At 29.7% G+C, this 23,783-nt stretch overlaps 2 protein-coding genes across 2 annotated transcripts; one reads left to right on the top strand and one right to left on the bottom strand.

Annotated features, from left to right (window-relative positions):
- Positions 1–154: 154 nt before the first annotated feature.
- Positions 155–3,783, bottom strand: LOC114179758. The gene is made up of 4 exons (XM_028066205.1): positions 3,514–3,783; positions 3,185–3,397; positions 1,267–1,833; positions 155–697 (listed from the first exon to the last, which is right to left on the bottom strand). The coding sequence occupies exons 1-4, from the start codon at positions 3,761–3,763 to the stop codon at positions 276–278; spliced, it is 1,452 nt and encodes a 483-aa protein (XP_027922006.1). The 5' UTR covers positions 3,764–3,783; the 3' UTR covers positions 155–275.
- A 9,215-nt stretch (positions 3,784–12,998) lies between these two features.
- On the top strand, positions 12,999–16,696 carry LOC114179140. Its single transcript, XM_028065371.1, has 5 exons — positions 12,999–13,695; positions 13,818–13,964; positions 15,665–15,778; positions 16,287–16,364; positions 16,486–16,696. Exons 1-5 carry the CDS (start codon positions 13,174–13,176, stop codon positions 16,585–16,587), a joined length of 963 nt encoding a protein of 320 aa, XP_027921172.1. The 5' UTR covers positions 12,999–13,173; the 3' UTR covers positions 16,588–16,696.
- Positions 16,697–23,783: the final 7,087 nt, after the last annotated feature.

Here is a 23,783-nt window from a genome sequence, read left to right on the forward strand (position 1 = left end):
ATTCCAAAAAAACAGTTCCTGATTAATTATTTTGCTGCTAAGTGCTACGAATCACCACTGTTCTTAACTTCCACACATTTTCAAACAACATCATTAAGTAAAAGGAGTTAATCAAAGAGATTTATTTATTTATAAAAGGAATGGAGGCCGAAAGAGCACAATGGTCCTCTTAAACTTTAGCAAGTTCTCAGTTTTTCTTTCTTAATTGAAGAATCTTTCTTTTCCTTTTTTTTATCGACAACATTTTGTTAGAAGACAAATTAAATTATGAAGTTCTATTTTATCTTTGATTTGTTTCTTGAACCTCCTTTATCAAATAATTGTTCATTCTTTGCTTTTGCGGCATTATTGGTGAGACCCCACATGGTGGCAAGATACTGCTGGCACTTGCTGCTACTGCTTCCATTTTGATGCAACAAATCTGGTTTTGCCCTTACAGTTTTTCTTGTCATAGATAGTTTTTTGGCAATGGACGCATCACTTGGCTTGAGATTGTGCCTGTACTCCACAGTGACTTGTTCAAGAACTTCAACCTGAAACATGTTGAGCTTCAACTTGGGGTTCACGTGATCTCTAACAAATGCAAAAGCTAATTGGTCTCTTGGGTTAAAACCCTCCAACTCATTGAATATAAGGCATGAGAATAGATTGCTTCTTAGTCCATGCTTCCTCAGGATCAGTGCACTGTCTGGCACATCTGCCAATTATATTCATTCCTTAGTAATCATTTTCATGAATGTTCCAAACATAAATCAAAAAGTACAACCTTTTCCAAAGTTCGTTACACTATAGGCCATGCAATTAGATTTAATTCTCCTAACAAATAGTTAAATGAATAAAATTAGTACACAACTTTTGTAAAATTAGATTATACTTAAAGTTGATATCATAAGATAGTATCACACTCATCTAAATTCTATTATAGTCAAATTTGTTATTTGGTAAACTTATTGTATCATCCGTTATTAACCCGCTATCAAATCACCAGTCTTACGCTTGATATATCTACGCTTAGACATGAAACATATAAAGATTCCATATCGACTAAAGATAAGACGAATTTACAGTATATAAATGAATACAAATCTCATTTTACTAATTAATTTTATAAAGTTGCGTTAAACTTAAAATCTACTTATTAATATCTAATTTATTAAATAATCTTATATCTTATTTGATAAGTTCAAAGATTTATGATGTTTTTTTATAGGTTAAAATGTTTGTAAGCAAAACTATAAAGACATTTAAAAATAAGATGAAATTAACCTGAGGAATATGGCATTTTGGTGGGACTCCATGGTTGCAATCCATTTTCACAGTAAGTTTCCATCTGCATCTTCAAGGCATTCACATCCCACCATTTGTTCCATCTTGCAGTGGCCATTGCTTCTTCCATGGTATGAAGAAAATGTGGGTGTTTTGATATGGCCATGTCTGCATTCTGAGATATAACAAGTGAATGAATGAGCAACAATGGATCAACCATTAGTTGCAGTTTTGCATCTATCCAAACACTGAATTGGGAATTTGGGAAAAGCCTATGAACTAAATATTTTGGTATGACACCATTCATTGCTGGGTTGTGATACAAATCCTCTTTTCTAACCTTCACAATTCTCCACACACCTATCTTGTTGTATCCACTGGAATTTTTTGTTGAGATTAAGCCATGATATTGAAGCCCTTTGAGAGTAACATCATCTATGAACATGAAGAAGCAGACATTTTCTAGTGTTTCGGACCCAAGACCCCTAGGTTGCCGGATCTTGTCGTGCTCATTGAATATTGCTGAAACTACAACTACACTTTCACACTTTTCCATCGCAATTTCATCTGCATACGGAGAAAACACTTTTTATTTTGATATTACCATAATGATAAATTGATGATGTTTATTTACATAATTGGAATTCATACATTTATATATCATATAAGACATTCTTAAACTTAGTTAAAAACATAATTTTCATCAAATTGTTTACTAAGCCATCTCTTTTAATACTTCTAATAAGTGTCGCTAACAAAATCTTAATCAATTTTTTTTTTCTTTTTCTTTTTCTCCCTAAGTGTCACATAAATATGTTCTAGTGTAATAATTTCATATTTGTTATCTCTATTATGAATCCATCTTATCATACTCATTTGTGTAATTCTTGCTTTCTTTTTCAAGTTTAAATAATTCTTTTAAGCTTCAATATTCACCACCATAAAATATGTTTAGTTGGATATATAATAGTAATAAAACTTTAAATACTTTATAACAACAATTTACTCTCGGTAACTTCCTTCGTTTTAATTATGAACTTTAAATACATTAATATTAAGCATTTTTTTTTATTAATTTTCTCGTTACTTTGTAATTTTGATCATAGATACTTCTATTGCACAAACATATGTTTAGCCATCTTCTCCAATTTATACTTTTAAGTCATTCTTATATATTTTCCTTCCTTATATATTGTTAAAATTCGAATGCACACATTTTTGTTTCATTTCTTATAGACCAAAGTCCTCCATTTCAAATGCTTTTTTATCCAATATATTTTCAAAAGTTTATATCCAAAGCTCATTTTTTTCTTCAGTTTATTGGTATGAAATTAATCTTTGTTTAATACTAGTTTCTTATTTTCTGTCCAATCAAAACGATACCATTAAAAATAAATAAATATTTCATAAAAATAATATTTCTTATATTCTTAGTAAGCTAATTCAAGATTTGATTAAAAAGGACACATGACTATGTACACATAGCCTTGAAAGTTTTTTTTTTTTTTTTTTTTTACTTTTGTTTGAAATTCTCATTTGTCATTATTGTATCATACATATTTTATATAACTTCAACATAATTTGCATAAATACTTTTTTGTTCTTCAATCTATCTCATAACATTTTTCTTAATACTTTACTAAAGCTTTAGAGCCATCGTCATTTTTCATTCATTTTTTGTTTTTTTTTCTCGGTAAAAACAAATAAATTAAATGTGGATAATTTAATTGTGCCAACCCATATACAAAATAAAATTTACATAAAAAAAAAAGTTAAAAATGAAATACTCTTTAAGTTAAAATTTCCTCATACCAAAGAACATAAATCCAAACCAAGTCCTAAGATTTGCCAGCTCAACAGCATACACTTATCTTTCACTTACTCATGCATACATGAAAAGGGAGAGAGAGGAACTGACCAGAATCACTTATTGGAAATTTCTTGAAGAACCCACATGGGACTTCCCTGCTATCGTTTTGGTGATCAAAAAAAGAAAACCTTAAATGGCTACTCAGATTCCCACCGAAACTATCACCACCACCACCCTGCATCTGCATGTACCTCACATTTCTCGTAGAACATTCAGGGTTCCTGCGCAAATTCTGAATCTCCTTCAGTACATCCCAGTAATCTGAACACAGAAACCAACACCCTTTAGCAAAAAGATGCTATCTTCATCCTAAAACCAGAAAAAATCGGCAAACATTTTGTGGGGTCATTACAAGCCTTGGCATTGCTTCATAGTACCTGAAAAGTTGAGAGGAGAAGAGCAGGTAGAACGTGAGGTTGAAATGGCATACTTGTGCTGTCCATAGGTAGAAGGGTAGGAGAAGAGAGAAGAAGATTGAATTGGATGAAAAGGGTCTGATCTGAAAAAGCATTTGGATTGAGAGGAAGTGACGTAAAAAGCAAGGAAAAGATAGGTGAAGAAGAGATAGAACAAAGAGAAACAAAGGAAGAGATGTTTGGTGGTTGTTAATGTTATTAGGTTTTCCATGGATTTCCCTTGCTTTTGAGTTTTTGCTTTGATTATAGAACTTCATAAAGGAGTCATATGTGATGATAACATATTCATTGTTCCATTAAGTTAAGACCCACACACATTCATTCATGGGCTATGGGACCTTCTTTGTAAGGTAGTTGTACTTTCATCACCAACTTTTATCACCCAAGAATGTTTCTCCATTGAAATAATTATGTAAATTAGTAAAAGCACATCCACTTTATATTAATTTAGTTGTAATGTAATTTATATGTTTCACTAAAGAGTGCTTAATTTTGTTTTCTTTTTCTAGTTTATAAAGCCTGTGTTTTAGAGAATAGAATTGAAAATAAAAACAGTACAACTAAAAAAAAAGGAAATAAAAAATAATTTAGAGATGTTGTACTTTTTTTTAATTTTAAAACTGTTTAAAATTACTTTTTATCCCATAGTTGTCAATTTGTAATTTTGGTGCCTATAAAACTTTATTGTAAGAGTTTTGAAAATTAAGCAATTTTAGTGTAATGTCATATATCATCTAATTACTAAAAAAACAAAATACTAACACATTTTTCATGATAACGATATTAAAACTTATCAATAAGCATTATTGTTAATATTTTATGTGAACAACTAGTATTGTTATAGTTTATAGATAGGTTAACATTTTTTGTTAGAAATTAAAAAAAAAAAATGTCTTACTTAAGTTCACTTGGCCTTCTATGTTCACAACATTAAATTATTTTGGTGCAGCATAATATATGATTAAATGCTACCATAACATATTTTTGTAATAACAATATTAAAACTTATTATTAAAATTTGACTTAAATATTTTTTGTAAATAAGTAATTAAGATTGTCATCCTGAAAAATATTTATAATAGACTTAAATTGCTTAATTTATATAAAAACTAATAATTAAATATGCAATTAAATTTTAGACACAGACAAAAATCATGTATTTATAAAATTACAAAAAACTAAAAGTGGATTTAAGCAAAAACAAAAAGTATTACGGTAGAACAAAATTACTTTAAAAAAAATAGAAGAGTCATGTGTGCAATTAATGTTTTTTATAGAAACCAAAATTATACATTCACCAAACCACAAACTAGAAGAACAGAGTGGATAAAACCTTTTAAAAACTAAAAAAAGTGGTATAGCTTAAAAAATTTTACATGTAGAATTAAAAATTAGTTTACATACTGGTTTGAACAGGTTTAAGAACTGGTATCTGATTGGTGAATGGAACTAGCTTTTACTGAGAATCAAGTTTATTGATTTCAATTCCATAGCTAGCCCTCAATCATACGTAGCCAAACCAGTTCTGCGGATTATGGTCGGGTGAGTGTTCCTTGGTGCTTTCAATAACTCTATATATGTCAATATCAACCAGATTCCATTCACAACAAACACATACACTCTTACCTTAATGATGAAAGATAATCCCAATAAATTAAAATATATGTATCTAAATTACTATTGAATTTTTTTTAATTAATTTGTTTAGATGGATCAATTAAAATATTTTAGATTTCAATTTTCTTGTTTTCATTTTAAAACAAACTTAACTTTATTTTTGAGTCCGAATTGAGTTAGTTCGACCTTCAATGAGATAACTTATCTCGACCTTTGCTTCTGAAGATTCAGGTTGGGTCGGCTAAGCCCGACTTTCGTCACGGACCGACTCGACTTGACTCGATCTTCAGTCTAGACTAACTCGACTCGACCTTATTCTCGAGTAGACTCACTTCGATCTTTGACCCGAACCGATTGGGTCAACTTCGACTTGAGTCGACTTCGGTCTAAACTGAATCAGATCGACTTCGACTCAAACTTACTCGGTTCGACTTTAACCTTAATAAACTTGGCACAACTTCAACTTGAACTTAGACACGATCCAATTTAACATGACGTTCGACCTCAGTCATGTCTTCATTTTATGATTTTATCATTTCAATTCTTAAACACATTTATCATAATTTAAAGGACCTTCCAATCATCAAATATCGGTTCTTTAAAGTAATGTATAACTTTATTAATGTAATCACACACGTTTAATGTAAATATTGCTTGTAAAAGGATAATGATAATCAATTGTCTCATTGTTTAATATAGTTTTTCTTGTTGATGAAAAAAAAAAAAGATGAATGCTTTGATGCTCTTTAAAACAAAATCTAGTTTTAGTGTCCTTCCACGTATATTTACCATGTCACGTGTGTTGGTAATAGTCCAAGTGTGAGTCAAAGTCCCACATTGGATAGAAAAGACAAAGTTGAACACTATATAAGAATAAAGACCCATAACACTATTGCCTTAAGGTTTTGGTATAAAAGTGGTGTCAAAGGTCTTATACGTGTAAGACTAATGTCATATAACCATATAGAACCACAATCTCTCAATGACTATAACCATTTGGCATAAATATATAATTCAACAGTGGTATCAAAACCAATGGTTCGGAGTGACTGACCGTATAACCACATAACTATAACCAAAAGGGGTCACCAAAGTGATTGACCGCATAAGCATAACCAAAAAGGGGTCACTCACACAGCTGAAGGGAAATATATCATATGAGAAAAAAAAAACAAGGGTCTAAGTGTGAGTCAAAGTCTCACATTGGATAGAAAAGACAAAGTTGAACACTATATAAGAATAAAGACCCATAACAACATTGCCTTCTTCCGGTTTATATGAGAAAAAAAAAACAAGGGTCTAAGTGTGAGTCAAAGTCTCACATTGGATAGAAAAGACAAAGTTGAACACTATATAAGAATAAAGACCCATAACAACATTGCCTTCTTCCGGTTTCTTATTGTCGACAGAAGCTTCAACCACTCAGTCACCATCTTTAGTTTCTCAGGCCCTTAATGCAACCATCTAACAACATCTCTTTGGGGGCTGCTTTGGCAAGATCTTCTCCAGAAAGTTCATAGGGTTTGGTTGGTGATGAATCAAACTCAATTTCAAATGCGACTTCAATGGTTTTGGGTTGTGTGACACTTTAGGTGCCTTTGACTATGATTTAAAGTAGTGATACATCATATTGTAACATGAAATTATTACATGTGGTATCTCAATAAATCTAGAGAGAAACGACTCTAGAAGAAAAAAAATAAAAAATATTATTTTCTAAATCGTTTTTAGATTTATTTTATTAAAATAAAATGGTTCGCTTCGGAAACAATGTTAAGGTAATTGAAATAAAAAAAAAAGATTTTAGTTAAGTTTAGGTGGGAATCCAAAATTTCATTTTCACCCTTCAAACTTTTGCTTTTCTAAGACTTTGTGAACGTCCCGTGTGGGCGACATTGAGTAGTGACCTATGTGAGCTTCTTTTTCATTTTTCATTCCAGTTGCGAGTTGAGTTGCAAGAAGCTCTTGAGAGGCGACATTGAGAGATTGAAAAGCCTTTGAGTTTCTCCCTTTCTCCCTGGAGCCATAAGTGAGTGAAAAGCCTCTATTTGGATTTTGGGAAGTTTGGGGATGCGATTGAGAACTCCATTGAAAGGAATTTGAGACACAATTGAGAAGCTCGATGGAAGGGGCAATTGAGAGGGGGTGGAAGGTGATAGGGCTGGGACATTGGCTGGCATGGCCATTTCATGCACAAACTAATAAGTGATTAAACTCTCATTGATTGGCGTGGTCATTTTTTATGAATGTAAACAGATAAACCTCAATTGGCTGACTATTATTTTATTAACGGGTAATGTTGAAATTGCTTGTGAGTAGGCTTGTCGGTTGGTGGTAAAGGTTCTATCATGGGAGTTGAAGACTTCAACATAAAGGTGAGTTAGTTATTTTAGTAAATCCAAAACTTGTAGAAATATTGGACTTTGTCATGTGTAAATAGAGATGTCAATGGGGTGGGTAGAGTATGGGTAGTAGCTTCCCCGTACCTTACCCACTGGATAAATATTCGCCCCGTACTCGTACCCATATCCGTCGAGTATCCGTTATGCGGGTACCCGTATATTTTTTTCATATCCGCGGATATCCACGGGTACCCGTGGATATTTACAAAATTATTTAAAAAATAAATATTTAATCATAAATTCAAATAAAATAAAATAGATCACTGTCATAAATTTTAAATGAAGTTCAAACAAACTCAGATCCATACAAGTCCAAATAATTATAAAAATAGATATAAAATGATGTTCAACACAATGGAAATTCTTTAATTAGTGTTTTGATCAACAAATTCACTTTCTCTGATTGATTCCTGAAAAATAATAAAATAATAAACCTCAACTCCCACATGCCAAGTATTCTTATTTTGATTCCATCATTTAACAACAAGTATACCATAAATGTCATTGTCTATATAGGGTTTGATGTATATGTCCAATTTTAAAGAAGGGAAAGAGAAGAATGTAAAGGGGTGTACTTCGAAGAAGACAACGTACCAATACTTGAAGCTGGAAGAATGAAAACAGAAGACAAGACAAGATGTGCAACTTAGAAAAAATTAGGTCAGAATGTTTTTTACTAATATATATATATATATATATATATATATATATAAGGGTATTTTTGTGAATTAAAGTTTAGCGGGTACGGGTATCCACGGGTACAGATACTATGATACCCGTACCCGACGAGTTAACATGCGGGTATCAAAAATATCTATACCCGCGGGTATCCATTTTTAATATTTGTTTCCTACCGATTGCAAGTTTTACCCGCGGGTACATATATTTTTGACATCCCTATGTGTAAATTCTGCCTTTGCCATGCCTTGTAAATTTTGTTTGCCTTTGCCTTGCCTTCATAAATTCTAATTGTCTGTACTTGTAGTTGTTCAATGCTTGTGCCATTGTAAACTTATGTGCAAATTGTGCTTCACTTGTAAAGGGATCTGTACTTTTTCTTATGTTGTTTGTCCAACAAATGGCCTTATATATGTTGTTTTGAAACTTATACTTGGAAATTGGAAAAACTACTAAAAACCTGCATGCATATGTGAGAATTGTAAACCTAAGTGTAAGTTCTGCTTAATTTGTTGTTAAAGTTCAAAATTTGAACAAAGATTTTAAAACCACACAGACATTAGATAAACGTAGCCACATGAGAATCACAAATATTTTAAAAAGGTAAGCGAAGGCACAAGTTCAAGCCTTCATTATTGCCAACAATTATTTTCTTTAATGTTCATTTTGTTTACATGCTCATGTATAAGTTATATTGAAAGTGATTACATTGAGAAATCACTTTCTTTTTAAAAAAAGTAGGAATTACCTCTATTTGAAGGTAATGAAAATAACCCTATTATGACAAGTGAACCAATTTCTTACAATTGTGTTTGACATTTACTAATACTTTGGAATCAGATAGTTTTGCAAGATCCACAACATCATCAAGAATTCAATGTTGGAAAGAAGTTGTTTGAGGAAAGAGTCGAAGCCGAGTTTATGACACTGGTTACTTGAGTGCCAACATTCAATATGGTGTCAGATCCCTCACTCAACCTTCCTTATTATCCCTTATAGAGGATGAACATGCACGACATAATGAAAGGCTTTAGGAAAAGGTAAGACAAGCCAATCTGGAGTTGACTGAAACAAAAAGAAATTGTGCCATGATGCAAGAAGAAATTAAGCTTATTCGACAACAATTAACCCCAGTCTTAGAAAAATAGGCTGCAGATACTTTCACTGGTACCAATCAAGTGCATCCTAATTATGACAAAAACTTGGATGATCAACCCATACCTTGAACATGACTTCTCAGTATACCTTCTTCATTAAATTGTTTTTTCAATTATATGGTATATACTATTTTTAAGCTTCACATATTTATATATCTTAAATTTTGATTTTACATGTCTTCATTCAATTATGATTATTTGGACCTCAACTTCTCGTCTTATGTGATTTTGGCTTTGGACTCAAGTTGGATGTACTATGTTTAGAACTTTAGTACTATGATAGTGAACATTGCAATAAACATTAGAACTAATGTAACCACTTTTTGGACAAATATTTGCTTCCTTTATTGATATATTTTCCAACTTCGATGTTATTATAAATTGATATTCAATTCTCACTTCTGAAGCAAAGAGTAATTTTGATTGAAGTTGGCAATAATTATGGTATATATGTATGTTTATTAGGTATAATCTGTGATGCTTCGACACGGTGGTTGGACGACGCTTCCCGCTCCCGAAGAGGACACAGACGCGAAGGCGCGACGGACACCTGCACGACACAGTGTTGAAAGCTTCTCCATGGATCAGACGCGGCCAGCTCTAAGACACGCGTCAGCGGACACCTCTGGCTGCTTGGATGCACGATTGGGATTCAAATAATTTTTTTCGCGTATCCGAGCGAAAATGGTTCATGTTTTCCTCTGTTCACTTTTTGCCCTTTCCTTTTATTGTCACTCGGATATTTGATTTGATTGGCATGATATTTTTGTTCTCATTTTTTTAGAGATTAAAAGGAAATCTAACAAATTTAAAATAAAAAGGAAATAAAAAGGATAAAAAATAATCTTTCATACCTTCTATTAAAATAAATCCAAAAAATTTAAAATAAAAAGGGAAATAAAAAAATAAAAAATACTCTTCCATACATTCTATTAAAATAAACCCAAAAAATTAAAATAAAAATGAAAATAAAAGGACAAAAAATAATCTTCCATACATTCTATTAAAATAAACCCAAAAAAATTTAAATAAAAATGGAAATAAAAGGATAAAAAATAATCTTTCATACCTTCTATTAAAATAAACCCAAAAAAATTTAAATAAAAATGGAGATAAAAAGATAAAAAATAATCTTCCATACCTTTTATTAAAATAAAATAAAATCAAGATGATGAACAAAAATAAATTATTCTAGATTGGGAGCTCTTGAGTTGAGAGGATAAATTATTCTATAAATTAGAGTAAAATGAGATGTTATAATCACAAGTAACAAAAACAAAAGAAAGAATCGAGATTGGGAGCTCTTGAGTTGAGAGGAAATACAATTGGAAAACTTGTTAGCAATTGCAGAATAAAGAAAAGTTGTTGCTTTGCAGTTGTAGAATGAAGGAAAGTTGTTGCTTTACGGTTGCAGAACCAAGGGAAGAAGAAAGAAAGTCTAGAAAAGGTAACTTTATAAACTTTCTTTTTTATAATTTAAATAAATATCCTTCATAATTTTTTTATGTAAAAATAATTTTTGTAGTTTTTCTTATACAGTGTATATTTGTATATGTGAACAATTTTTTTGTTATCGTTGTTAGTATTTATTAAATAATGTTTTATTGTATTTTATAATTTATTTATTATATTAAATTTAAAATTATGTAATTTAATTGTATAATTGCACCTTAAATGGAACAATATATCTATTGTTGAAATTTTATAAGATCAAATTAACTGGAATAGAAGAAAAATAACATTTGTTATGTTTTCAAGTTTTTTATTGCTATATTTTTATTATTTCAAACACCTTTATATAATGTTAAGATATAAATTCAAATGAAAAAGACAAGTTTAAAGTAAAATGAAACAAATCTACATAGAGCGAATAATTTTTTTATATTTAAATTTTTATATTTTATTTGAATTATATCTTGTTTTTTTTAATATTTGTCCCATTTAAATTAAAATATTAGTTTTTATTCTTATAATTAATATTTGTCGCATTTAAATTATATAATTTCTTTTTAATTTGTGATATTATTATTTTTTATTGTTGGGGATGATTTTTTAATGGATGATAATGGAATTCTTGATATTGCTAGCTTATCTCTTGATGAACCAGAATTAGAAGTTGTATTTTTTGATAAAGATTAACATATATAAGACTCAAACATTATGATATTTTAAATATTTTTTTATTATGAAATATAATTATTAGATTTTATTATGTATATTGCCGTGTCCGTGTCTTATACTTTTTCAATTTTGTCGTATCTCCATATCCGTGTCCGTGTCATATTCGTATCCGTATCCGGGCATTGTAGGATATAATGCTAATTAGAAAATTCATCAAACAAATTAGTATGGTGTAGACTACGTGGCATACGCCAGCCTTAGCGTCAGTAAGGTCCTCTATCTCAAAATTAATTTAAAATTTTTGTGAGATTTATAATGACAAGACCCACACTATAGTGCCTACGTATGGACGATGCTATATCATCTATATATGATCAACTCCCATAGCTTTATTGGATTTTGCATCATAGTTTGTTGAGACATTTGAGTATAGTGTCACCAATATCTACATTCATATACCTCATAGGTATATGAAGTACACTACATCCATTTGTTATTGGTAAGCTAATGGCATCTGTTGTGAAAAAATGTAGTAGCCAACGTTTTAAGAACTAGCATTTAATAGTAGTAAATGGTTACTAACTTTTTGTATAACAACATAGTTATAGCTCAAAAGGAAGGAGAACCGTAGAGGTTCAGACTTGTGGTTGATTTAAATCAGAGGGTAGTATTTCACTGGTCAATGTATTTGATGAAATACCTTGTGTGCTAAGCGGTGTGTATAAAGAGTTAGACACCCTTTAAGATATTTTCACACGATAAGAAAAATATAAAATAAGTAATCTTCTACCAAAGAGTCAAATGCCAAAATTAAAAAAAACTCTGACTATATATCCTAGCCTTTTCCCTACCAAGTTTTGGCTCTCACATGATTTTCTTGTTAGGTGTGTTGCTTTAGCTAGTGTTGCTAATTTTTCTTTTGCAAAGAAGGTGGGGCTCCTTATTCAAAGTTGTCTCTGGTATCAATGAATCTCTCAGCATTCTGATGAAAGCCTTAAATTAAGATAATCCTAATCAAGTTAAGCCTCAAGAAGAATCTCAACATCTATAACGTTGTGTGATTTCGTTTATCTTTTTAGTAAACCTAGGAAAACCTTCATATAGTAGTAACCCTATTTGAGCTTGAAACTTCACTTTGATCCATATTCCTGCAATTCTTTCACCAAATTTTCCACATACAGAAGCTAGCTTTTCTGCGAGTTGGTCCATGTCGAACCTTTTCCTTTTCCCATGTGACAAAGAACAAGGTTTATTCAAATGAGTATTCCTCACGAGTTAAGAGCACAAACAAAAAAACTTAAAAATATAAAAAGTTTGTGAAGTGTGACACAAACATTCTGATTCTATTCTAGTCCTGCTAGATAGGCAAAGAAATTCATATTTTTGTGTCCACACTCATTCCCTTGTTGTAAGCAAAGATTTATTCCAACACGTGATTAACGAAACATCGTTTCTCTTGGCTAATGTGTAAAAGAAATTATGCCCACACCCTTTTTTCTGAGCTTTCTTTCAAAACACAAAATAGATACCTGCCTTCAAACTTTCCTTCAAAGATGCACAAATTTCATTCTCAAGCATTTTCAGATCTGCATCATATATACTAGTAGTAAAACACTGCATAATTTGTCCTTCAACACTTTCCATCAATGGAATCTGCCATCTCCCTACGTTACTGTCCCTTTCCCTACAGCTCCAAAGGATTTCAAAGTGCAGGTTCTATCAGATTTCATCTCAGGTTAAACCATGCCACATCTCTTTGCGCCCCTCAATTTTGTGGCACCAGATACCAAGTTACACGTTCTGTTGGGCATGCAAATTGCAGTGTTGGAAGATTCTCTGAGCCCTCACAGAAGGAGGGAAGAGGCAGCAAAATTTTGAGAGGGGTTAAAGGAGCTTCTCTTGTGCTGGCATGTGTTCTTGGATTGTTTAACTTGAAGATGAATCCAAAACTCATCACTGCTCATGCTTCTTCTTCATTTCCTAATTTTAATTCACCCATGTCTGAGAGTGAAGTTGATCCATCTAATGTTGAGGGCAAAGGAAGAGATGCTCTTAAGTCATTGTTGAAAACAGTGAAAGATGCAGAAGTTGAAACTTATCAGAATGAGATAATCCCTTCCCGGTTTAGTAAGCTTGGACCTAGCGCAGAAGAAGTTAACACTCTTAAGGTTTTGTTCTTTTGCTGGTTCTAGATTTTGTTGTGAATGAAGTGAAACACTGAAGCTAAAAAGAATGAAGAAAAGTAGCTAAGATATAATCTCTTTTGATTCAACTTGTTTGTGATTTTCAGTGTATTGCTATTGGTGAAAGCAAATCTGAGAGGGGAGGTCAAGCACTGAAGACATTGCATGAAGAATACATAAAGTGCAAGAATAATTCTCCGGAGGCAGAAGAGTATCTTGCAGTGGCTTTGATAGAAGTTTTCCTGCTGCTCCAGGTAACTACACAAAAAAACTAATTATTAGTATACAAACTAGTTTGCTTCGTTTAAATGAAAAAAAAAGGTACAAAATTTTAATTTCGATAGTTTTATTTACAATTTTTAATAATTTAAACTTGTTACTTATTTTATTTTGGTTTAATTAGTTATTTTATTATGTAATTTATTAGTTTGGTTTATTTTGATTTCCTTATTATTTCTTATTTAAATTTAGTTCTTCACTTATTTAAAAAGTTTCAATTTGGTCATTCATTTACGTTGACGTTAAAGTTGTATGCATATGTATCACCTGTCAATTTGTGAAAATTTTTATTTTTTTTTAATTTTAATATTTTAATTTTATTTTTAATGCATGTCCGCACATATCACATGTCAAGTTATGATTGTGTCACGTGGTAGTGCAAAATGGTATTGTCACATGATGGTGATGGTTTTCAATTTAGTCTCTATATTTAAAATTTTGATTCAATTTAGTTTTTCAATTTCTTAAAACCATCAAATTTGGTCATTTTCCATTTGATATCGAATTAATAATTAAACTTAATTAATTACGACTTATATATACAAGTTAAGCTAACACTGTTACTATATGACACTACCATAACTTGACACATAGCAGTTTATATATATATATATATATATATATATATATATATATATATATATATATATATGTATGTATATATATAAATTAAAAAAATTAATTGACACGTGACATGTACAAATCTGACATTAATATTAACTTGAAACTATCAAATTGAACTTTTTAAAAAAATTAAATAATTAAATTGAAAAAAAAATAATAAGGAGACCAAAATGAACTAAAACAACAAATGAAAGACTTAATCACTAAATAAGCATTTCATTTTTAATAATGATGAATATTACATTACAGATAATTAATCTTTACATTTTATTTTATAAACTTAAATTTTTTAGTAAGTTTTAGAAAATTAATTACATATTGGCATTATTTTTTTACTAAATCTATCTTATCATGACTAAATAATAAATACATATTCAATTATCTTTAACTATTAACCGTATTCAAACAAAATTAATTAAATGAAACTTTGTAAAAGACTATGACTCTTTTTTTTATTGTATGAAATGTGCAAATACATATTGTACTTTAAGAGTCCCATTTTATTTATATTTATACAAAGAAGTATATTATAATAAAATATATCGTGTTATGAAAGATTATTCTCACTCAACTTTTTATTTATCAATTTATAAATATTTTTTAATGTTAGTTTTATATTCCGATTATACTTTATATTTACTTATTTTTTAATACTTTACATAAACAAAAATAAAAGTAAAAAGTACCTTAAGTACTTATGTATAAATTTGGGTATTTTTTGTTTAATTCTTACTAATATACATAAATTTTGTATTGAGTACCAAAAATATTTATTTTTTTAATTGAGTTTCTACTTTAACCTTTTCATTAATTGGGCGAAGAAAATTGAGTTTGATAATAGGATTTTTCTCATAAGCATTATTAGCAGAAAAAAGGACAAAAGATAAAATAATTTTTTAATTATTTAAAACTAATATATGCATAAATTTATTGAAGTTTTATTATATATGTTATTTATTATATAATACATAAAATTAAGATATTTGGGTAGAAAACCAAATATCAAGAAAAAAAAAAGTGCGGAAAGTTTGAATCGTACTTGATTGTGTAGGAAAATTTGGAGGAGGCCCGTAAAATTCTTGACGAGCAAATCGACCAACTGCTTCAATCTTCTGACTCTCAAATATTTAGCCGTAAGAAGGCTAATAAGGTAACCCCAAAAGAGGTTAGTGAATTTCATCCCTAATTTTTTTATTTATATATATATAAGTAAATAAAAGAAAAAATATATAAGAAAAAATATACAAACTTGTAGTCTTAAGATTTATTTTACTAAAGATAGTGCTGTAATGGTTTATATGATTTTTTTTTATAATTTATTAATGTAGAATCTCTTAATATTGAAAAACATTAATAAATTAATTTCAGTCAATTTTTTTTTTTAATAGTAAGATTCAAAATTGAGATTTTATAATAGGTGATTGAGTGGAAGGAAAAAAATAGATTGAGAGAAAAATAAGATAAATAAAACAAAAAAAAAAAGTGAAATGCTCTACCTAGTATCCTACTCCCTCTACCATTTGATTGCTGATGTTAAATTGTATCTTATTAATTAATTAATCAATTAATTATATCAGCTAAAGAATTAATAACTACTTTTAATTGAAGTGCACAAAGTAAATCTCAGAAATTATAGAAATTAAGATTTTTTTTTTTTGGTGTGCAAATCTCAGAAATGTGATGAACTACTGAACCTTTACAAAGATTCAAAATTTATAAGAGTGGTGATAGCTAAATGGATACTTTACAAGGTTAGTCATGAATCTCATCTCATCTCATTTTCAATTTTCATTTTTGAATAAAAAAAATTAGAAGATGAAGCTAAGTGATTTAAAGTTAGTATAAGTTTTTGATTTGATTTGATATGTGCAGGCCATTGTACACACAATGTTGGAAGACAAAGAAGCAGGGAAATGGGGTAGACCTAATAAGGAAGCACTCCAATGGAGAAAAGCATTCATCAAAACATTTTAACTCTTTCCTCTTTCTTTCACTTCTCAAACTTTATTCACTGTGGGGCACATTTTTTTTTATATAAACAAAATTTCAGATTTATTATTTTAATCTATTTCATTTTCTGTAATCCTTGATCTTTTATCATAATATTATTATTTTTATTTAGATAATATAAATGAGATGTTATAATTATATAATTTATATATATAATTAAAGAGTATACATTTTTGTGGACTTTTGAGCCTGGTAGAATGATCTGGACTTAGGGAAAATGTGAATGGAAATTACGATTAGGGTTTTGACTGCCGACGGAAGGGTAAAGTTGGTATTTGATAATTGACGGAGCGCAGAAAGAAAACATGGGGGTGCAGGAAGAAGTGGCGTATACTTTTTTTACATTTTTTTTCTTTAAGATTAGTAACGTTTATTATTCCCATTTGTTAATTGTTTTTTTTTGACAGATCATAATCTCATCAATTTGACATTTGCATTTTTAGTCATTAAAATTAACTTAAACCATTAAAAAGATGACATAACATGCATATTTATAATTGGAAATTCTTCACCCCAACTTAGTGTAGTTACATTTCTCGAATTGAATTACATTTTTTTTTTCTGTGAACCGACTATATAATGTGTAGCAAAATAATAATTTTGATTGTTGATATTTTTACATAGTAAATATGAAAATGTAGTTTATTTGAATGTGCAAATACATTAAACTACACAGTAGCCAAGTTAAAACATCATTATAAGATGTAAAACGTTTTTCTTTTGGACATAAGATGTAAAACCCAAGAAAATGTAATCCAACTTTTGAGCTCAAATTAGATGCAAACAATAGTTTTTGTCATGAAGGAAGCCCATGTCTTGACCAATCATGAATTGGACTAGTCTTATCGGCTACTCGCATCTTTTTTCTAATTATGTTATGAACGAAAACTATGAGAGTTTATATATATATATATATATATATATATATATATATATATATATATATATATATATATATATTTATTAAGAATAATAACATTCATCATCTTTTCATTTATTCTCTAAATGTAATAATAAAATAACATAATACACTAAAATAAATGCTAAAAATAAAACAATTACCATTAGATGGTATTAATGAAATTAATTATATTTTAAAAAAATATTAAGAATTGAAACTATTTTGAATTTATAAAAGAAAGAAAAGCTAAAAATAGTTAAAAAAGGGTTATATGCAAACTTATAGGTTTTTAAAACTGGTGAATCAACCCATCATGGGTTGACTACTTAGTGAATCAACCCAACCTAACTCATTTATTAGTGACCTTAAAAACTTTGAATGTGACTCGGCCTGCTACAGATTGGTGGGTTAAACAGGTCAGCTCATTTAATTAAAAAAGATTACAATTTCTTTTTCTTCAATCCCAAACAACCTCTTGGTGAAATGGTTCAAATGCCTCCTTTTAAACACTTGTGTATACAACAAAATATGCAAGTTAAGATAAGATGAACAACACACCAAAATACAACTTCTTAGAGATGTTTCTCATGAGATTCAATCGTGTATAATATTCATCAGTGTTAATTAAAGCAATAATTTATCAGAGAATAAGCAAGTATAGATCAACAATAAGTCATATAACATTAGTTATTCAACACTTATTGATTAATATATTCATTTAAATCCTTTATTGATTACCACTTGTTGAACTAGTTAAGACATAGTTATGTTAAGTCCTTTTTTCTTATATACTTCACCTTACTTAAGCGTCTATATTCCCCCTTATTTATATGGATATTTTATCTTTAATTTTTATTTCTACTTCTCCCATGTTTTATATTTCTTCAAGTTATACTTCTCCCATTTTTATTTCTTCATGTTTAATTTATACTTCTCTCCTTTTTTATCAATCAACAAAAAGATGTTAAGAATAGAATGTGAAAACACAAATACTAAAGGAAAGGATTTTTCATTGATGGAATTGGATTACATAAGAGGAAAATGGATATACAGAGAAACTACAATTAAGATTGAGAAGGAGGAGAAGGAGGATCAAATAAAGATGAAGCGTTCAAATTTTTCAGAATAGCCATAAGAGTGGTTTTCACTTGTTTTGTAATCACTACAAACATCTCCTTCATCCTTTATTGCTTCACTTCTTGTATCTTCTTAGAAAGAGTAGTGTCAACAAGGGTCTTAACATCCTCTTGAGGGATTGGAATTTGGACTTCAGGAGTTTCCTCTTCATCCAGATGGGAGTCCGTTTGAAATGCTTGTTGCTCTTTCTCCGTTTGATTTGTCTCTTCAAAACCTTCTTCTTATGAAATTTAATGCTACATAGTTTTTTATTTCATCCACATTAATACCATGCATATAACTTTCTTTTTTCTTTTGAATTTCTCAATTTGGTCTAGGCTGTATTGTAATTGAGAAATTCTAGTTGTCAAAAAATTATTGTTGTAGTTTTCTCCCATGATTATGTAGAAACCTCTTGCTCCATTGGTGGATTCTTTAAGTAGGAGTAGACTTCAAAGTTCTGATCCCTAAGGAACTTTGTTGTCATGTCACCAGGAGAGAATGTATGATTTGGAGTTAGAAATGAAATACTTGCTTTAGTGCAATGGCCTATATGTCTTTATCATTTAATGATTATGCTTCATCATGATTTCTCCATAACCTTTCATTCCAAGCATCATATGCATCCTCTTGCGTTAGGACTCAACATAGAGGACTAGTTTCTTACAAAAGGTATTGAAGCTTCCATTCTTTAGGAAAAGGAAGGAAGAGGCATTTGTCCTTTATTCTTTCTTTGATTCAATGCCTTTGTTCTTGGACAAATTAAGTTCAATGCAACTTTGACAAAAGAATTTTGGTCAAACATGTAGAGATTTAACAAGTGTTTGGTTAATAGTCTTTCATCATCCATATGGTATAAGGATAGTTAGGATCATTGAAAAAGTAGGTTGGGTACTTAGTGCCTATAGGCCAAATTTTAAGTGGATTACCACAATTAGGTTCTATATCCACACTTGAGAGTGGTAGTCTAAGACAACATGAGAAAGGTTGAGAAGGTTTAATGATGTTGTATGTGCAGTAAGAACAATGGTAGAGGATAAGGCATGATCTCTGTACAGATTGCTTCATGTTGTGCATTTTGAGTTACTATAATAAGGGTCATGTTATTGGTTTATATTCATAAGGGTTGAGGAGAGTGGTAGCCATGGTCTACCTGGTATTAGTTTCTGTCTTGAGTATATAGTAATTGACATTATCATGTTTTTATTATGTTTCTTTTATTATCTTTTATTAGTATTTTTATTGTTATCTTTTTAAATAATTCAAGGGTTTATTAAATAATTGTATAAAAAGAATAAGTATTTTATCGTTTATTAGATAATTAAGGTTTTATTGAATAAATTGGAAACTATAAGTATTTGATTTATATTTTGCATGTAAGTGAAAATATCAAAGATTTAAGAAGTTATCAACATAACTGATTATCAATAGAGTTGGTTACTTCAATTACAAATTCAAGCCCAAACTAGTTTTGAAAGTCTTTAAATAGAAGGCTCTACACCATTACAAATTAACCCCTCTTTTGGGGAATAAACCTCCCCTTTTGGGGAGAGAGAAGGCTTAATTCTTTGGTGGAGACTTATATGGAGTCTAGAGCCATTCAACATTATTTTTTTCTTGTGTTAAAAATGTATATGAATAACTAAGTCTCGTATTCACAAGGTTGGACGTAATATATCTTAACTCTTGATTTTTGATATTCAATATATTTATTTTCCATACTCTTATGTTCTATTATCGATCTTAATTGCATGATAATTATTGATTGAATATTTGTGGATATCTAACCTTAGTGAAGTATTTACCATATACTTTAATTTCATAAATTTATTTTGCTTTCTATAATTTCGAATTATTTTATAAACAAACTTAATACTTTTCATTATTTTAAAGTTCTTGGCTTATTTAGTAAGTAATCATAGTTTTTCTAAACAACATGAGTCTCTATGGGTAAACAATATCTAGACTTTCCATTTTATTACATGAAGAGTTTGATACACTTGCCAATATTGTAGTAGTATACTAATACATATTATAAGGGTACTATGAGGTCAAGAACTTTTTTGTCTAAGAATACTATTATGGTCTAATCATGTAATGGTTGGTCTTCTATGATAACTTTTTGGTTAGAGTTAGTTTGTACATGAAAGGCCAATGATAAACTTACAATAGTTATATGTGGAGGGTCTTCTAAGGTTCATTGAATTATGGAGTACGTAGGTTCTTCTAGGGCTTGTACATGGTTATTTATAGGTGGTGAGAAACTAATAGGTGAGGGGGGAAGGGATGCATACTTCTATGTTCAACTTTCTTCTCTTTCGCAAGTAAGTAGCTATATGCCCATCATCATTTGATAGATCATCTTGCGAGACAATCTTTCTTTTAGATATAAGGGAGACTTCAACTTGTGTGGAGAATCAGGCTCTTTTTGCTTTGCTGACAATGGGAAACTTCTTTCTCAGAGCATATTTCATAGGTTTTTCAGCTTGATCCTATGTAGCTATTTCAGCTTCTTGTTGTGAGATTGTAGTCATAAGTGTTACCTCAAATGTACCTTGTGTCAATATTTCAGTAGGTCCCGCAACTTCTTTGGTGATCAGCAAGCTACTTTGTTTCTGGCAGCTTGGTCCATAAGAGGTTGATTTGACTTTTTTTCTTTCTAACCTCCTTGTTTGGTCTCTGGTTAGGGATGTAACCTTTCCCTTTACTAGGTCATAACTCTTGAACTCTCCTATATGTGGAGGCTCTTTGTTCTCCACCTTATGAATTCTCATTTTCTCCAAGTTCAGGGTAAGTTAAGATTCATCAGCTTTATATTGGTTAGAGAGAAGTCCTTTTGTTTGACAATAAGTCTTTACTTTAGATATGCCTCTATTATAACATCTAACATTTATAATACAATGTTTTCAGTATATAATATTATATATATAAATATTATAATTTTTTTTATCAATCAATAAATTAATATAAAGATAATGTTTCTTTTTACTAAAGATAATAATAATAGTCATAATTAATAATAATAATAATATTATTATTAAATATTATTAATTAAGTTTATTAATTACTGCACTTTTGTCATAATTCTAGAGATACCCATCTTCATACAAGAACCTATAATGGTCATCTTCTTTATATCACCCATGGTTCATGTTAATCCTATGATTAACCTATTTCGTCCTACCAATTGAAGTCTAGTAATATGTACCAGAGTAAGAAGAAAAATTAAATAAATAACATTCCTTCTCCTCCTAGTACTAGAGAAATGTAGGATGTAAAATATGTGATGTAAAACATAGGATGTGAAAATTATTGTAAAATATATAAAGTTGTTATAAATGATTTGATGTAACATTGTAATATATAGACATGTATGTAATTATGTTCTTGACACTACACCTATACTTTATAGTAAAATAATAATGATTAAATTAACTATGTTAGTCAAGGATAAACGACATATGTATAAGCTTCTCTTTAAGTTTATAATTTCATTTTATCAACACTTAAGTATAATACAATTATCTCTTAAATAAAAAAAATCACATTATCATATATTTGAAAAGAGATGTTACAATTATATGGTATCAAAGCAACGTTTCATGTAAGACCTATGAAATATGTTCATCATAGGATTATTTTTTTCAAATACTAACTTATACAATTCTAGATGGCAAACAATAGGAGGAACAATGAATTGACTAAAACAATGCAAGCTATTAGAGACGTGGCTACTACTCTATTATGGAACCAAAGGCTTGAAGGAACCAATGAGTTACAAGATTTAGTTGAATTTAGGAGAAATAAACCCCAACAATTTTTTGGAGGATATGACCAAGAAAAGATGAATTATGAATTAAGGAAATGGAGAAAATATTTCAAGTTGTGAATTGTGATGACAATAAAAAGGTGAATTATGTTATGTTTATGTTGATAGGAGAAGCTGAATACTGGTGGGATAATATTAGAAGATTACTTGAAGGAGTGAGAATAATCATTACTTGGGAAGTATTTAGAACAAATTTTTTAGAAAAATATTTTTCAAATGATATAAGGAGAGCAAAAGAAATAGAGTTTATGCAGTTGAAACAAGGAAGTATGACAATAGGAGAATATGCTTCCAAGTTGAAGAATTAACAAAATACTAGGAATTGAGAAAATGGAGTTCGACCTGAATTGAGAAAAGCAGTAGGAATACTAGAAATTCTTGATTTTCCTACACTTATTCACAAGTGTAGATTTTTGGAAGATTTTGAAAATTGCCAAAACAGTTTTGGATCCTAGATAAATAAAATTAGAAGCCATGAGGGAAAACATTATAATCACCCCAATGGATATCTCAACCCAACCATTCTTCTTCAAGAAATTCTAATGGACTTGTGAATAATTATATCAGATGCTGTAAGTAAGGACAAAAACATTGTATGAAAAATTGTGATCTTAAGTGACTAGTCTATTTCAAGTGTCGAAAGCTTGGTCATTCTTTGAGTGTGGACAACAAAAGCCACATTTCAATCCTGATGCACCTAAGATAAGACCTAACATAATAGGGAGAGTACACACCATGATTGGAGCTGAAGATGCTCAAAACCACAATTTGATTCAAGGTATGTTTTTTTAATTAAAGGTAAAACTTTAAATGGATTGTATGACTCAAGTGCAACTTACTCATTCATTTCTAATAATTGTGTTCAACACCTTGACATGCCAATCTCATTTCTAGACACTAGTTTGGTTATTTCAACTCCCACAAGTAAATTTATAATTACTAATACAATTTGTTGACATTGTACTCTCCATTTAAAATAAAAAATTTCTTGCAAATTTAGTTTGTCTACCTTCGTCTCAATTAGATGTGATATTAGGTATGGACTGGTTATTTTCCAATCAAGTCCTTCTAAATTATGCCAAAAAATCAGTAATATTTTCAAACTCTAAGAATATTTTGAAATCACCTACTAACTCAATAAGTGAGCCTTTCAAGAATCAAATTCAAGGATTTTTCCTATTATCTTTTATGAAAGAAAAGAGGAAGTTTATTTGAAAAATATAGCAATTGTTCAAAATTTCCCTAAAGTTTTTCCAATAACATTATTGGTTTGCCACACAACAGAGAAATTTTCAATAGATTTGATGCTTAAAA

The sequence above is a fragment of the Vigna unguiculata genome, chromosome 3 (assembly GCF_004118075.2).
Source record: "Vigna unguiculata cultivar IT97K-499-35 chromosome 3, ASM411807v1, whole genome shotgun sequence".
In the NCBI taxonomy this organism is placed as follows: Eukaryota; Viridiplantae; Streptophyta; class Magnoliopsida; order Fabales; family Fabaceae; genus Vigna; species Vigna unguiculata.

What these genes read in the sequence shown, in the direction of transcription:
- LOC114179758 (XM_028066205.1), bottom strand. Translation starts at nt 3,763, where the DNA reads ATGGAAAACCTAATAACATTAACAACCACCAAACATCTCTTCCTTTGT. An exon ending in ATTTCCAATAAGTGATTCTG is followed by an intron (nt 1,834 to 3,184) that starts GTCAGTTCCTCT and finishes CTCCGTATGCAG; the next exon opens with ATGAAATTGCGATGGAAAAG. An exon ending in CAAAATGCCATATTCCTCAG is followed by an intron (nt 698 to 1,266) that starts GTTAATTTCATC and finishes TATAATTGGCAG; the next exon opens with ATGTGCCAGACAGTGCACTG.
- LOC114179140 (XM_028065371.1), top strand. Translation starts at nt 13,174, where the DNA reads ATGGAATCTGCCATCTCCCTACGTTACTGTCCCTTTCCCTACAGCTCC. An exon ending in AAGAAGTTAACACTCTTAAG is followed by an intron (nt 13,696 to 13,817) that starts GTTTTGTTCTTT and finishes TGTGATTTTCAG; the next exon opens with TGTATTGCTATTGGTGAAAG. An exon ending in CTAAATGGATACTTTACAAG is followed by an intron (nt 16,365 to 16,485) that starts GTTAGTCATGAA and finishes TGATATGTGCAG; the next exon opens with GCCATTGTACACACAATGTT.